At 35.3% G+C, this 13,459-nt stretch overlaps 1 protein-coding gene and 1 long non-coding RNA gene across 6 annotated transcripts in view; one reads left to right on the forward strand and one right to left on the reverse strand.

Moving 5' to 3' along the window:
- LOC140665332 (uncharacterized) overlaps positions 1-5,173 on the reverse strand; it is a 73,304-nt gene extending 68,131 nt beyond the window's left edge. Inside the window, exon 1 of the long non-coding RNA XR_012046585.1 lies at positions 5,052-5,173. This is a non-coding gene — a long non-coding RNA (uncharacterized lncRNA). The remainder of the gene's footprint in view (positions 1-5,051) is intronic.
- Positions 5,174-5,412: 239 nt separating this feature from the next.
- LOC140664878 (irregular chiasm C-roughest protein) overlaps positions 5,413-13,459 on the forward strand; it is a 136,213-nt gene continuing 128,166 nt past the window's right edge. Inside the window, exons 1-2 of one of the 5 annotated variants that reach the window (XM_072890470.1) lie at positions 5,413-6,171; positions 6,321-6,489. In XM_072890470.1, coding sequence (XP_072746571.1) covers positions 6,350-6,489 — 140 coding nt within the window. In that variant the 5' untranslated portion in view covers positions 5,413-6,171; positions 6,321-6,349. Of the gene's footprint in view, positions 6,490-13,459 lie in introns of all 5 variants that reach the window. The other 4 variants (XM_072890468.1, XM_072890469.1, XM_072890471.1 and 1 more) reach the window with 4 other exon arrangements.

A 13,459-nucleotide genomic window follows, 5' to 3' on the forward strand; every position in this document is an offset into this window, starting at 1 on the left:
AACTATAATTTCCAGTATTGCCATCCGCATATGTTTATCTTTCATTCAAACTTGTATATTTATTCACTTTTATTATAACATGAGATAAAGTTTCCATAAAATATAAATGTAAAAAATGACATATGTATTTGACCGCAATTTTCGAGTGCCGAGCGAATCGTAACTTACCATATCTTTCATGCTGCTCTCTCACTATATGAGCTTCTCACAAACCAAATTGATCAACTCCAGTTTTTGTAAATTTCTTAATTTTAGTACCAGAACACTAATCACGTGCGTCGGTATTAAAATTAAGAAGTTTACAAAAACTTGAGTTGAAGCAGTTTGGCTTCTGAGAGGCTCATATAATAAAATGCGCATATTTTGCGATTAATGTCGAAAGTATCGCCTGATCGTCGTATTCTGCTGATTAGTGCGCGCACGCTCGTAATTAACAATATTTTCGAATGAGTTTCGTAAGTGCCATGAAAAAAACAGTAAAAGATGAACAAGAGAGAAGAAGAAGACTCGATTGACGATAACAGAATAACTGTGAAATAAGTAATTTCTAACTTATTTAACTGATTATAATATTTCAAGAATTTTCTTATATTATTTATATTTTATTAAATATTCTAAAGCAAGATTAATTAATATTTCTCTCTTTTGATTATAATAATAATCTATTTTATATCATTACATAATAATATTTAATATTATTGTATAACACATATAAAGCTTTCTATATATTGTATATATGTATACATAGTATTGTAGTAAAGAGAGAAATATTTAGAATTATTTAAATTAAGTATCTAAGAATTAAATTTTTATTTGTTAAATATTATAAATTTTATAAATGTTTTCCAAGAAAATTGTGTAATTTTTGTATTAAATATATAAAAAGTTCAACTGCGCGCATAGTCCATAACGTATATTGAAATGGGCCAAGTTCTATTAATAGAAATTCTTTTAATTTCCTAAGTATAATAGAACTTATTATGTTTTGAAAAGAAATATAAGTAGATGAGAGAAATTCTGATTAAAGTTTCTCAAGAAAAAGAGTCTAAAGTCTTTTTTTCTGATTAATCTTTAATAGCTCGAAATATTCATATTTCATAAATAAAAACAAGCGTTTTAGTACATATATTAATTATATTACCTATAGGTATTAATTTAGTGTTAAAATTGTATAAAGCCAAAATGTCGGGAGATAATAAAGCGAGCTATCTCTCTAAACTTAAAACTGATTTACTTGAAGTAGGTATACTTACTACGCCTTAATTATACGTACCATTTAATATGAAAAAAATTCACGGAAATTCTCTTTTTAATATCTAGAAAAGCAAATAATTTTACAAAAAGGTGTCACGCACCGTGTCTTACATCCTGTCGTTCAGTTAATGCAAATTTCTTGAAAGAAGGGGTAGTTCTGGGGCAGATATTATGCGGAATTAAAAAGGGAAGCCGTTCCGATTAAGCTAACAGTGACTGCGGAGGCGTTCCGCTTCTCGACGAAGCATTACTTCCGGATAATTACGTAGAATTTCACACGGTTCATTGGTTTGCTACTTTAAAACAATCAAGGTTTGATCATTTTTAAGACGGATAGAACTTTTTTGGATCTCTCAACGTTTTAAAAGCTTTCACGTGCTTATATCGCCTTCCTTGATGGATCTTGTCACCGTTTGTAAATAATTAAATTAGTGAAACAAAATAATTGTTATACATATGCAAATTGTTCAAACAAATATCATGTTAACTGAATAATTATTATGTAATTACGTGATGTTTATTATGCGAATTATTATAGAAGATAGCATTCAATTATATTATTATTATGTAATATTCATTAAAATAAATAAAGAGCTGACATTTAATTGAGAGAATGATCAAGATTCACTATTAATTAGAAGAATTTCTTCCTAAAGTAAAAATAAGGCGAAGGACGAACTCTTTTAATTTTGCTACTCCGACGACTGGACTTAAGCTAGTTCCACATTATGCGAACAAGCCAACGAGAAAGGAGATTCGCGTAGCATTTATCCCGAACCGGATCCGTTCGGTCGTTCGCTCTTCTCTTCGGTCCTGCACCTGCTCCGTATGCCGGTACATGAATGCGCATCCGTATAATCTGAACGAACGAACGAGCAAACAAAGGGAGTTCGGTCAGAGCAGTCAAATGCATCGTATAGTTTATGGGATAACGCAGACATTTTCTCTTTTTTTTTTATTTTTTTTAATTTTTACTCTCACCTCCATGAATTTATTTTCACAATTTTCACAGGAATGTAGCATTAAAACGATAATAATAAAAAAAAAAAAAAAAAAAAAAAATATATTAAACTCATATAAATGAAGCGGACGAAAAATTGATCGAGTTATGTACTTCGAAACATCGTTCGTGAGATTTGCGTTGCCGTAAAAAGTTTCGGTTTTTCGTGCGGGAAAACCTCGCTCGTGCTTTTCTACGTATCTGATATAGGAGGAACTGGAAGATTCAGCAGCCCGAGTTCAACATTACAGATTAATATTCTCTGGAGGAAGGCACGTAGCCTCACGCCGCCGGGCGCTCTCGTTATTACCGTCTGTGGTGTCGAATGAGATGCCTCTCGCGCGAGACTACACAGCCCATATCCCAAATTCTCCAGCGAAGTTCCTCGATAGAACGAGCAAAGCGCGCGTCATGTCGTACACGCGCATTTCCTTTCATAATTCTTTCTCTACGGCTTCTGATCCGCGTCGCTCGGCGACGTTAGAAGTGAGAATCAGCATCGTAATTTATTCAGTTGAGTTAATTAATTATCAGTCTATTCCGTCAGACGCGACGTGGTGGCACATCTGACGGAATAAACTCACCGATGATGCGACTTGCGGCTTGTGACTTGTGACTTGAGACGGATAAGTTTAAATTTTCATTCATATATATTCTATCACGTAGTGTGCATATTCTCGTTGAAGAAAAAAAAAAAAATAATAGAGATCTCATAATCAAAATTGACGTTTTTATTCGACGAATATCGCTCTTATCAAAATGACACGTTATCGTCATATCATTATGCGATAAAATCTTGATCAATTGCGTATGCGGTCAGATATATCTTAACGAATAATTTAAACGTACACTCACAGAACGAGAAAATATTCAATGTATAGAATATACATGCGAACCTATCCACCAGCGCGTCGTTAGCATGATATACAAAATTAAAATTTCAATGGGAGGCTTTCGGGATCACGATGCGATATTTTCTTGAGGAGGCACGTAATAGCCGGGCGCTGTCGTGTTCCGTTATCATTGTCGGCGGCGTCGAGTAAGACACGCCACCTCTTCTCACTCTATATATTGCTTCGTGCTCCAAATTCTTTATTAAACGTCTAAAAGATTTACTCGGAATTATCCTCGTGATTGAATTGGCTTAATAACGTTCATTTTTAACGCAAACGTTAATGACCGTTCCGTTTAGCATTTGAACGTAAAAACTGATTGCAAATTTGCGTGTAACGCTTATTCTGTCATTTTTTTTAACAGCAAAAAAAAATTGCATTTCGTTATATTACAAAGGAACATATTGAAATACAAAAGAGCTGTGTTATGTGAAAAAATACAAAAAAATATGTATAAAATGTAGCTATATTTTTTTTCGGTATGACATGCGTGTCAACTATGCGTTAAGCCCATAGAAATCGAACCGCAATATATAATGATTTTGATATTTTTTTTTGCGAAAGAAATACTGAACGTTCCGTTCCGACGAGAATTCATTTTATTTCCCACACGCGATTGGATATAATTTCAAGATATATTTTCAAGAAATTTAACCTTTTCAGAGATGGATTTATTAAAGTCGAAGAAAAATTATTTTATTCTCTTTCTTTAAATTAGATTTTTTTTAATTAGATTATTTAAAATATATATATATATATATATATATATATATATAATTAAGTAAAAAAATATTTTAAATTTTCAGAAAAAAATATGTATATATAATTTTAGCCGCTATATATGTAATTATTATTCATAAAAAGATTTCGCATATATAAAAATAAAAAAATATACACATACATGTTAATATTCTTGAAGAGATTAAAATTAAGAGCTTATGAAACTCTTCGTTCGAAAGAGCATTGTAAGCAGCTCGCGCCGCCATCTCTTTTGCTTAGAACTCCTTTGCAGTCTCCGCCAACTTCCTTGGCGCATATACGCGTGCATTTCCTGTGCGATAAATGAGCGAACGCTCTGTAAATAGATGCGTTTCTCGTCCTGTCTTTCCTTCGACGAGTTTCTTGAAAATCGTTCTCGCGCGACTCTACTCGTATTTATAACACGATGTATTTGAGCGTCGAGAGAGAGAGATTGAAATTCCATTCAAGTCAAATGCCACGAATGTTAAATATTTAAACATGTCGAGTTTAATATCATAACGTTCCGAATAATTGCACAACAATGTAACAACATCAATGGACGCGGCTGAATACCACAGGTGTCTAATTTATAATTACTAGTGCTTGATTTAAACAATGGAAATGTGTGTTTGATCGATAAATATTGATTCGGTTGTTAAAAAATAATACCTGGCCTTTTAAATTTCAATATTTCGTAGTGCTTAGCGCTCTATTATAAAAAATTGCAGATATATAAAAAGAGATAATGATACATTCTCGCGTTAAAACTGTTAAAGAGGAGTGCAGGAAACTGCAAACGACGTCTGGTATATAGCATACGTATACTACTCTCGTGTATATCGCGATGGCATTCCGCGGTACGGCGGTATTATTACACTTTATACCGTACGATAACTCATAATCTTTCTCGCAGTAAAACTCCAACAAAGTCGCACGGATTCTTTCCCGATGCGCCGCGTAATTCGCCCCGTAATGCTCTCTCCCGCCTCCGGCCGGACAGAAGTCACGTAGCTGCGTTTAGCTCAGCTTCTCGTCGCGGAGACAGGAGGCAGGAGGCAGGAGGCAGGAGGCAGGAGCCGCGAGCCGCATCGCCATCGAGAGGTCCCTGCACTCTCGCGGCCTTCGTTGTACGCGGCCGCGTACGTACATACGCACGCACTTACCGTGGATTTTCACGAGGGCCTCTACAGGCTACGAGCTTACGGGTGCATCTATGTTGAAACGACGAGGAGCGGTGATGGCGACGGCAACGGCAGCGGCAACGGCGGCGGCGGCGACGGCGGCGGCGGCGGCGGCGGCGACGTACGGCGCGTGGCGTGCGCATGCGCCGTCAGCCACCGCGCTACCGCCGCCAACTTCATCTCCCTCGCATCCCCCACCGAGTCGGGCCGCCGCCACGCGACCGTAGCCCCCACCAGAACGTAAGCGTGTGTCACGCTCCGGATAGCTCTCGGTGCGTGCCCATTATCGAGGAGGGGGTAAGGGACGCGTGTAGCAACGGCGCCACCGGTGGGGGAAACCTGGCAGGCGCCGCGAGGTGGGGATGGAATTACGCGCAGCGTAGGGACCGTCAGTAGTATCGTGCTGTCTGCCGTGCGGGTCGGATGCGAAGAACGCGACGCGAGTTCCACCTCGTTTCATCACCCCCTCATTAGCCATCCTTATCGGACGAAACGTCAGCGACGTCGAGCAGCGGCGCGCGTTCTTTTTTTTCTCTCCCTCCCTCTCTCTTCTTCTCTCGATTCGAGTGAATGGAAATTTGGTAGGTTCCTCGGAAGGTTACGCGGAAGAGTCTAATCGTGCCACGGAAGGGACGTCGCCTCGCGCCGCTCTCGCTCGTCAGATTACGATCCCCGAGACGACCGATCGCGTTCGCGCGGATAGATATCGAATACATGTCGTGATGTCGAGGGGTGAGCGACGCGTGCCGCCGAGAGAACTCGCGGCCGTGGGTGCTTCGATCTCGTCCTGACGATACCATCGCCTCGTGCGTCAAGTGGACACACTATAGCGATGCGTTCGGTAATGTTGGTGTGAGTGCGAGAAAGAGGCCGACGCGCGCGGTGGTGTATTTGATCGTGTATCGCGGATGGATCGGAGGTACGTCTTTAGAGATTGTGTCCGGTTCGTGATTCTAACGAAAGAGAAACGAGCGACGGCGCGCGAGAACCCGTACTCTCCCCTCGAGCGCCGAAAGTGAGTGCTGTGTGTAACACGTGTGACAGTTGACAACCCGCGCGGATTATACGTTTCTTCGGCCGCGAAAGGGTGGATATATAGAAGGTGTTTGTTCGTTTGCTTGTTTGTTTGTGCACGCGGGATATTATACATATATATACATATATATATATAGATATATATATATATATATATATATATATACGCCAGTGGTTCTCCTTTTTTTTGGTTACGCGGCGAATTTCTCCACGAAGGATATGTTGGTATAGTGCTCGCGCGTTTTATGAGAATCGGAGCTACGATGGCCGGATACTCCAGTGCGCTCAATACGGATTTCGCTCCGGAATCAGCGCGGAGGATGCGACGATCGGCGATCGATGCTATCGGGGATGCCAGGGAATCCGCCGGATGCGCGATAACGAGGTAACATGCCTTACATTTTGAGAAACGATCACGATTATACGAAATTAATCACTCGATTAATCAGTGTCTCGTTTAAATGGCGAGATTTATGATAGCGAAAAATCAAGCGTACGAATAAAATAGCTTGACTCTTTGTAGACACGAAAAAATATATATCATTGATAGATAAGAGATTAAATAAATGTAGATAGCGTAAACTAAAAGGAACGTTTACTTATTTTTTTTTTTTTTTTTTTTTTTTTTTCATAAAATCTACTTGCGTGCGCGTATATATTATCGCATGTCATGTATTTTAAATGTTGTATATTCGATCGCGTCAATTAAACATGTAAATTAAGATAAACACACATATGAAAAATTATTTGTTTAAAGAAACTGCGTATACCTTTTTACCGATAATTATTATCAAACTTTTGTACATTATATATTATTCAAAATATACTCTTCTCAATTTATTATATAAATGTGTGTTAAAAGATTGAATTTTATAAAAATGAACCCGCATACATACATACATACATACATGCACACATACATGCGGGTTTGCATTGTACGATAGAATAAAAAAAATTCTGTTTATAAACTATCGAAAACAATTGTTTAAAAAGAGATTTTTTTTCATCAGAAATATTTTTAATTATATATTACACGTTATCGATTGCTATGAAATACAAACTAACTATTCATTCAATAAATATCGCGCGATTGAGGGAGAAACTATGCGGGCACGGCTACATTTTTCCAAGTAAATTCAATATCTTTGTCACGCCACGATTAAATGTAAACAGTCACTTTCGCGATCCCGCGAATCTAAACCGTACATTGCACGTATACGTTGTACATGTGCGTGCGACGCCACTCGCATTTGCTACCCTGTGGAATAATCTATAGGGATCCCAGTGACATCGGTTTCCGCGTCCGTGGCGTGTGTGTACGCGCGTTCGACGCCTTAAAATATTCACGAGATCAATATTCTACACTTGTCGCGAATATACGATTTTAGCTGACGCATGAAGCTTCTCGTGAGAATTTCGGCAAATAGATCAGACACCGATAGACGCATAATATAAGCTGTTGATGCGCGACTTTTTGCGCGCGTCATATTATAACGATAGCCTTTTCGCTTCACCGATGTCTGAAAGCCTAATATGCTCGTATTTCTTCGAAATATTTGATATAATTTAATAATTCATAATTTTATGTATAAAATATTATTTTTAAAAATAATTTATATCTATAAATGTATATAAAATATAATAAATTTAATACATAAAAAAATAAAATATCAATATTTCTTACGTGTTTAAAATATCGTAAATTAATTAAACTCATTATTTTAAATTTATATAAAAGATCGTAAAATAATATTTATATAAAATATCGTAGAGCTACAAAAGCTATAAATATAATGCTTATAATTGATTACAACATTATTTCCGAAACAGGTGCGGGCCTAATGGACCCGTCCACCAAGCGGAGGATTAAGTGACACGCGATGAAATTAAATGCCATTACCTCTAAAGAAATATACGCGCGATCGATACAGATACGCGTAATATAAATATGGTGCTACCAAGGTCCGAGAGATGCGCTTTAGATCGCCACACGGGCCGATGATAAATGGCCGAGTTAATGGTCGACGTACTATTAATGAGAAAAGGGATTTGTTGTTGATGTCGGCAAAAATGAGCGACGAATCTACCTAAAGGGTAGTGGTAGATGTTTAGATTAAGGTTCTTTTACTTGTTTTTGTTAAGGTCGATCATCGCGGTTGTAATAGGAACTTGAGGGAAAGAGAGAGAGAGAGAGAGAGAGAGGCCATACTTTATATATATAATATATAGATAGAATATATATTAAAAAATTTCTCTTACTTTAATTTTAATTTATTCTGTTTGCAAATATAAAAGTTAGAAATATTGTAAAATTGTAATATAAAATTATTGCAAAGGAAATATTGTAATACAAAAATATATTATAGTAGTCTCTCACAGCAGTGATAACGAATTAAAAATGTAATGCCTATTTTGAAAATTTGAAAATATTATATTTTATGTTTCCGTTTATTTCTTTTAGAATCCATTTATTATGGTGATTTTCATTGAAAATATCAATATATAGCGTGTTTAAACATATAAAATTAAAGTTACAAAAATATATATATATATTTTTTACAATATTACATTATTCAGTTTTATATATGTTTAAACACACTGTATATCGATATTTTCACAATGAAAATCAACGTAATAGATGGACTCTAAAAGTGCTAAACGGGAGACAAAATATATCTCAAAATTTTAAAATAGATATTACATTTTTAATTTATTATCACTGCTGTGAGAGACTATTATAATATATTTTTGATTTATAACGAATATGACGTATATTGAATCCTATAAGTAGATTAATTTTGACATTTCTCGATACAATTCTGACAGATTCTCGCTAAAAATTATGTGTATGGAATGTAATCGAATATGATAAACAAATAAATGCAAATTTTATGTTTATTGACGATGAAATATGAACATTTGCAGTATCAGTTTACTGTGTCAATTTTACTTTAACGATTCACATAATTAGAATAATGTACAACTTTGCAAAATTATACAATACAGACAAAAAAATTTGCAATAAAATATTGTCACGTGTATTTTTTTCATTTTTTTAAAATTTAGAAGATACATATTTTTTTCAACGTACAAATAATAAATGCATAGTAAATCTATCTCTTTTAATGGAAATTTTATGTATGGTAGACATGTTTGGGAGTAAGAGGGTAGCTAACGTAATATTCGGTACACCGCTATTTCGCATGGATATAGTTTCTAATATGTGCACAGAGCTCATAGTGCGAACGTTCACGTTCAGTTAATGTCTCTATATTCGGGGATTCGTGTTTGTCGCCGAAGAGAATGTATAGATTATACCAGGCGGATGTGTTTATTGTCTTTATTGTTTCCTCGTAAAGAAATAAATATTTAAGCAATAGCTTGCGGGATCTCATAAATTTGCGGTATGAAATCAATTAGCTCTCGCAAATTTAAGCAGAATTTATTAAGTCTTTCAGCTTTCTCAGCTCGTTTGTATGCGCGACATTCCTATTGTAACACTTTCATAGCGGGATGAGTATTTGAATGTTTGCATTCAAGACAACCTATATATAAAACAATGTCGCAAATTAATTCCGGCATTGTACAAAAAAATAAGAAATTTGTCTTTCTCAATCGTGGCTTTAAAAAATTTATATTTTTAATATAAAAATAAAAAATTAAGTAAAATAAAATATTTCGATTTACTTTTTTTCAAATATTTAATTAATTTCTATTACATCAAATTCTAAACAAGACTCTAAAGAAAACAAGTATCCACAGTTGCCAGGATAATGATTACAGATTACAACGATAGCTCGGACACGCGTTCTCTGTCATTACTTTCTGTGTACCTTATACATGTACGTTACACGATAAGCTAACAACCCCTAATAATTAAGTCCGAGCGCGCGAGCACGAGTCTAGGAGTGGGTCTACGGTTAACTCGCGTGCATCCATCGGTGATTTTCAACGTTTAATGAGAAATCTAAATTGCGGACTGAATGCCGCAATGAGTTCCGCCGCAAAGTTCTACCGTAGTACGCGCGAACTTGGCGCAATCGGAATCTTAAGATTCTCACCAGGAAGGTTAATTCCACTTAATAGTACGGAAACTTCAATTTTCCAAGGTTTTATAAGTTCGATAACGAAGCCGTAGGGAGGTCGCGTCTCTTTAACATCACGGAGGAGAAAAACTGTGGAGTCCCGTGAATTGAAAAGACACGGTGGATTATGCGAGATTTTTTGGTAAAATTCACCCGCGTATTTTAATATAAGACGAGTGGAGGATGGATAACGCGATTTAATATTCGCACTCTGGCTCCGTCGAGCCGATTCGCTCTCGACGACGGTGAAAAATGCGTTAGGAAAAACACTCGGATGAAAGACTAACAGAACCCATTCGAGCCGAGAAGTGTAGATCCCGTAAAACGGATAGAAATCTTACAATTAGTTTAATATCGCACGGTTTGTTCGCGATAGACTGTTTGATTGCTCCTGTCATTTCGAATCTTCTCGCGTCACGTTGGTTGGTGCACATCTGGCGCGGCCAACTGATGCCGATACGTGGAAAAAAAAAAAAATATATATATATATATATATATATATATATATATATATATATATATATAAAGAAAAAATGTCAAATAATTTGAAAAAAATTTATCCAAACAATTATTTAATACAGTTTCAATATAATCATAATAATTTTCATTTAAATGTATGTGTAAAGTATATACGTTACGTTTTTTTTGCTATTTTTTCCCATTATGTCTATATGTCTATATATTGATGTAATATGTGAAATGCAATTTGAATGAATGTGTAACATACGCAAACATATCTCACACAACTTTCTCGCGTATGATTTGACATATTATCCCTCAACCCCTTGAATTTAACTTTCCTTCTATTTACACCCATTATCGATGATAATCAATATCAGTTTGTATTCCGTTCAGTGCATTACTATTTTCTCGCTATTGTTGCTCATTATTTACAGATTGCTATTAATTATGGTTCTCCGAATGAAAATTAATTCTTGATAAAATGTACAGCATATGTGATCGAATTACGCTCGTATTGTATTGTGAATAATTCAGATCGTGTAATCGTCAGAGCATAGTTGTTGCTGCGCCAATAATAAGCGCTACCGTGATATTAACAACATTTACGCTCTCATTTTTGTTAATTCTCTCCTAACTATGTAAATTATCTCGTGATAGATGGAACAATCATCATACATTGAAATATGATTTATACCGAAAGAAAAATTCCCATGTTAAGATAACAGTCGGCTTTCAAACACAATATTAATATTGTTTTTGATTCTTTTCCCTCAATAAACTTTTTAGTTTTGATATGAAAGAAAGTTGCGTTGAAAGAGATTAAATAAGAAAACTGAGAATTTTTTTAAAAGCTTATATCATCAAACTTTACGTCTTCATTATACGAAAATTGGCAATAACCTTTTCCTTTGTATCAAGATCAGTTTCAGTTGCAAGAAAGATTATCGATAGAATTCTTGGGAAGCTGTCCAGAACTCTCGCCAGAGTTAATACTTATGGCTGGAATCGATTCAATTGCAAACAAAAGTTCTGAGCAATTTCCCTTTCCGGTTCGAAGATATGCTAAGTTGAAGAAAATTTCTCTCAGGAGAACGAGACGGTTTTTCTTATTTGCAACAGTCAAAAAGGAACGGTTTAATTTCTCGATAATTAAATACATATTTTAATTTTATATATTTATAAAATATGAGAGTTTGTAAAAAAATATTTAATATTTTATTTATTAAATATATGTTAAAAACATGTTATATATTAAACAAATATAACATTTTAATATTATAAAATATATTATCACATTATTCTGTGATATTATTCATTGTAATTCATCATTATTGCAATATTCTCTATGCACGTTTTATAATGTATAATATATATATATATATATATATATATATATATAGACACAGAGCAATGGACGCACGCACATGTGTGTGTGTATTATTTAACATTCAATAAAGAGATCAAATATTTATAGCGACATGAAGTCATAAAGCGCAAACGGAAAGATTTCATCTTTTATTCACGGTTGAAGACCTTGAAATTCGAATATATACGGCAAAACGAACGATAGCAGCGCAAGAAGAAAGTTGAATCGATTCGCGCAATATTTCGAACGTGTGTTTTTGTACGTGTCGATTCGTAAAGCATTACGACGAAAGAGAATCGTGCCGATCCTCGAACCGATCTGTCGACGTAAATTCACGATTAGAGGAAAGTAGGCGATGATATAACGTTAGAGGAACGCGAAAGGCTACCGAGAGAGGTGCCGGGACCACGTAAGCTCGCTTCGCCGGGGGTTGGCCGAGCAGCAACCACCTAGTCTCTCTCCTCTTCCTTCTCCACCACCACCGCCGCCGTCGCTGCCGCCGCCGCCGCCGCCTCCCCCTCCCCCTCCCCCTCCCCTTCCTGTTAAACCCTCGCGGTCGATCGATTCGCTAAAAGTAAATAAAACTCACCCTGAGTTGCCTGAAGGGGCCGGCGGTAGTGTAAGCGTCAGTACCAAGTGTAATGCAATAAATCAAGGCTTCGATGGAAAAAGCCTGAAGTCGTCGCGTAAAAATCCGTAATCTACGTGGCGATTGTTTACGGTGCGACAGTTCACAATGGCGGATAAAAGGCCCTTTATTGCAAATTCGATGAGATAATAAAATCATACTTCATCGGACACTGATAAAGTCGTTCCAACCAATTCTCGCTTCGCGAAGGAAAGTTTATAATCGTCGACATTTACTTTTTAAAGAATCTTATGTTAGCGCGATTATATATCAAGTAATTGTGAATATATATATATATATATATATATATATATATATATATATATATATATATACCTATAGGTACTCTGCCAGAAAAAAATTAATTTAATCAAATAAAATACATAATAAAATAAGGTTTTATAAAATACAAATATTTTATAAAATAAATGTGAAATGAGAGATCGCAATTTATATCTATCTAATTAATTGTGAAGACATTTTTTTAAATTTGATATATTTTGTTAATAATATATATCACATATCACAATTAATAAAGTATCGCATACATTTCTAAATTAAAATTAGAAAGCAATTAATTATAAGCTTTTCCATCACATTTTCTCTCGATAAATTCTTCAATTAAATTTATTCGATCTAGTGCAGATTTATTTTATCTCAATGAAGATTTGATTTCTAATAACTCTTCAACTTTAAATATCTTTTCGTAACTAACTGTTTTTAAGTATTTTTTTTTTTTTTTTTTTTTTTTGTAATTAAGTCCTTTGAGATTCTATTACAATAAAGAATGTTTACTTAAAAATTGAATTTTATC

This window comes from Anoplolepis gracilipes, chromosome 4, assembly GCF_047496725.1.
Source record: "Anoplolepis gracilipes chromosome 4, ASM4749672v1, whole genome shotgun sequence".
Classification (NCBI taxonomy): domain Eukaryota; kingdom Metazoa; phylum Arthropoda; class Insecta; order Hymenoptera; family Formicidae; genus Anoplolepis; species Anoplolepis gracilipes.